Source organism: Colobus angolensis, unplaced genomic scaffold, assembly GCF_000951035.1.
Source record: "Colobus angolensis palliatus isolate OR3802 unplaced genomic scaffold, Cang.pa_1.0 Scaffold30, whole genome shotgun sequence".
Lineage (NCBI taxonomy): Eukaryota > Metazoa > Chordata > Mammalia > Primates > Cercopithecidae > Colobus > Colobus angolensis.
Window position 1 is genome coordinate 6,384,118 of NW_012116266.1, and position 3,806 is coordinate 6,387,923.

The 3,806-nt window shown below is 36.4% G+C and overlaps 1 protein-coding gene across 1 annotated transcript in view; it reads right to left on the minus strand.

Moving 5' to 3' along the window:
- BMPR2 (bone morphogenetic protein receptor, type II (serine/threonine kinase)) overlaps positions 1-3,806 on the minus strand; it is a 226,463-nt gene that overhangs the window by 35,723 nt on the left and 186,934 nt on the right. The window contains exons 8-9 of the mRNA XM_011949924.1: positions 909-1,142; positions 617-688 (exon numbers count right to left, since the gene is read on the minus strand). Coding sequence (XP_011805314.1) covers positions 617-688; positions 909-1,142 — 306 coding nt within the window. The remainder of the gene's footprint in view (positions 1-616; positions 689-908; positions 1,143-3,806) is intronic.

Here is a 3,806-nt window from a genome sequence, read left to right on the forward strand (position 1 = left end):
AAAAAAAAAAATACAGCTGGGTGTGGTGGCTCACACCCATAACTGCAGCACTTTGGGAGGCCGAGGAGGGTGGATCACCTGAAGTCAGGAGTTCGAGACTACCCTGACTAACATGGAGAAACCCCGTAGCCACTAAAATACAAAAATTAGCCGGGCATGGTGGTACATGCCTGTAATCCCAGCTACTCAGGAGGCTGAGGCAGGAGAATTGCTTCAACCTGGGAGGCAGAGGTTGCGGTGGGCTGAGATGGCACCATTGCACTCCAGCCTGGGCAACAAAAGTGAAACTCCATCTTAAAATAAATAAATAAATAAAATCACAAAAATACATATATGTTGTGTACAGACAAGTATATATGAATGCAGAGAACAAAGTTGGGAAGGATATGTTCCACATTGTAATGGTGATTATCAGAAGGTGGACTGTTAGTTATCTTAAATTTGGTAACTTTACCCTTGCCTCAAAAATCAGTTCCTACAAATTTGTTCCTAACGCTTGTAAAAATGACTTGGAATGGCAGTGAGTTCCAAAATAAACTAATGAACTTTACAAAGGCCTTTATGAGATGTATTTTATATTTCCTAATTTTGTAATTCCTAGTATTCTATAACTGGCAGTATATGAGGATAATTGTCCTGAGTCTCACTCTGTCCCCAGGATGGAGTGCAGTGGCACAATCTCGGCTCACTGCAACCTCCGCCTCCTAGGTTCAAGCAATTCTCTTGCCTCAGCCTCCCGAATAGCTGGGATTACAGGTGCGTGCCACTGCATCCGGTTAATTTTTGTATTTTTAGTAGAGACAGGGTTTCACCATGTTGGCCAGGCTGGTCTCGAACTCCTGACCTCAGGTGATCCACCCACTTGGGCCTACCAAGTGCTGGGATTACAGGCGTTAGCCACCACGCACGGCCAGTAGATGTTTGAATTAAATTCATTATCATTTCAAAGTAATCAGTGTGATACCTTTTGTATGCACTCACCTCGCTTATGGCTGCATTATCTTCCTCCCCTGGGCGCACCAGTCTATTTCCAGTCAGTCTCATGGACAATCCAAAGTCACTAATAACACAGGTTCCATCATTTTTCACTAGGACATTTCTGCTGTTTAAATCTCGATGGGAAATTGCAGGTTTATAATGATCTGTTTGGATAATTTCAAATATTTATCAATGAGTAAAAGGGACTACTGAACATGAAATGAACATACATAAATATAGAAGTAGTGTTATTTTTCTGTCCATTAATTTTCTAATAACAAAAAAAGACAAATCAAAATTTCAACTCACACTCATCACTATTTTCTAATATATTTTATAATATAACTCCTGTTGCATGTATAGTTAATTAAACATTTAAACTAACAAACATGCTGCCGCTTCAGATTCTAACACACACTTGTTTTTTTTTTTCTTCATTTATGGTATAGGGCTGTAAAAGGAGGCAATATAGAAACGAATATTTGGTATAAACACCAAAAAAAAAAAAAAAAAAAAAAGTCTGCTTGTCTAAAATAAGTATCAGTGAAAAACTAATGGAGCTCCAAAATTTTAATGTAAACCTTCAACTGCTCTCCTATGGCTTAACAGATCAAATCTGTGACACATTCCAATTCTGCCCTGAGGTTTAGCCATATCTCTAAGCCCACCTCAGCTTTTCAAATCTAACCAGAAATAGTTTTACAATGGTTTGGAGAAACAAGTGAAGGAAGTGGTATCTCTCACCAAGATATGAAAACTTGTTTTTCTGATTTTATAGAAGCAAAGTAGTGTTATGCTCCTTCTATTGCTTTTTTATCCTTATCATAGGACTACAGGTTCCATGAAGGCGGAAAGAGAACATCTTTTACCTGACTTTAAAAGGTTTGGCACAGAGCAGACCCAAAGTAAATGCTTGCTGACTGAAAGAATGAATCTAACCTAAGCCTCTCACCAAATATAATTACATTATATTTTTCTTTTATGTAAGGAAATCTTATATAAACCTTATATTAAATAAAACCATAGCTCTGGAACTGAAAAAAAATTCTATAGCACAATTTCTGAAATTTAAAATATCTGCCTAGGTATAGAGAAAAACAGAGCAATAAGAACAAAGTCAATACATTTACTGAGGATTTGTATTTTGGCACAAATAGACTCAGTATTGAGATGTATTACTCTCATTAATGAGCATTCAAATGCAATTTCACCAATAATGCAACTATAAATAATAATAATCCTTGATATAAAAAAATTAAGCAACAGTACAATTTGAAGAAAAAATAGGAATTACCAAGTTTCTTCACCTCAGAGTTGATTTCTTTCTCATTTCCTCCCTTACTCACTTCCTATTCTCCAGTCTTCCAAAGTTTGTATTACCTTGGCTCCTACTCAGTTCCTGCAAGAGCTGCATTTCTTACTCTGGATAAAGCCACAACATAAGTATATGTCGTACAATCTTGAACTAATATTTATATAGGAAAACTCATGGAAACACTGGAATATATTCATATAATAATACCAATTAATGGATAGAACTATAGACTGCCCTTTTGAGACAAGTTTTCCCTTTGAAACTCCCCTCTGTACTCATTTTAATTTTCTTTATTTGGGTGTGGAAGAAGGGTGGAACATACAAAAATTCTGCCCTGGGCAGAATACTGCAGTAGGCAAATATCTCAAAGGAAAGCACAACAACATATTAGTTATATATATATTTTTAAAACCCAAACAAAAATAGTCAATCTATGGATATTTATACACACATATTGCCAGTGCTATCCACCTGCCCTCCCAACGACATGAAAGACTATATACAAACTACTTAACAGTAATTTCCTGGTGAAGTCTGAGTTGTCTGTATCTATTTTTTGGTCTGCTATTTCATTGGTAATAAGCATGCGTTGCTATTATAATATTGAAAAAATTCATAGGGAGATCTTATTACAAATAAATAAATAGGTTCAATTCTTCCTTATTCTGAAGCAACAAACAGCTGAATAAGTAATAACAATGTAATTCCTTACTACCAAATTTCTACCCTAATTAACAAAGTTGTATCTGAAGATGCTGGGAAGGACAGAATTCAGTGAAAGAGCACTTCAAGTAAAAATAGCATAGTATAGGCATACAGATGATCTTTCACTTACAGATGGTTTGATTTATGATTTCGCAACTTTACATCGGTGTGAAAGCAGTAAACAATCAGTAGAAACCATACTTCATTCCTTTTTTTCACTTTCAGAACAGTATTCAATAAATCACATGAGATATTCAATCTATTATAAAGTAGACTTTGTACTGGATGATTTGGCCAACTGTAGGCTAATTAAGTGTTCTGAGTATATTTAAGATAGTTTAGGCTAAGTTATGATGTTCAGTAGGTTAAACGTATTAAATGCATTTTCAACTTACAATATTTCTAACTCATGAGCTTTTTTTTGTTTCTTTCATTTTTTTAAAAACAGGGTCTCACTCTGTTGCTCAGGCTGGAGTATAGTGGCAAGATCTTGGCTCACTGCAGCCTTGACCTCCTGGGCTCAGGCAATCCTCCTACCTCAGCCTCCTAAATAGGTGGGACTACAGGTGCATGCCACCACAGCCAACTAATTTTTTTATTTTTGTAGAGACGGGGTCTCACTATGTTGCCAAGGCTAGTCTCAAACTTCTGAGCTCAGGAGTTTGATTCTCCTGCCTCGGCCTCCTAAAGTGCTTGGGATTACAGAGATGAACTACCATGCCCAGCCAATTTATAATCAGTTCATCGGGATGTAATCCCATTGTAAGTCAAGAAACATCTGTACTTGGGATTCTTTCTTTCTTTTTTT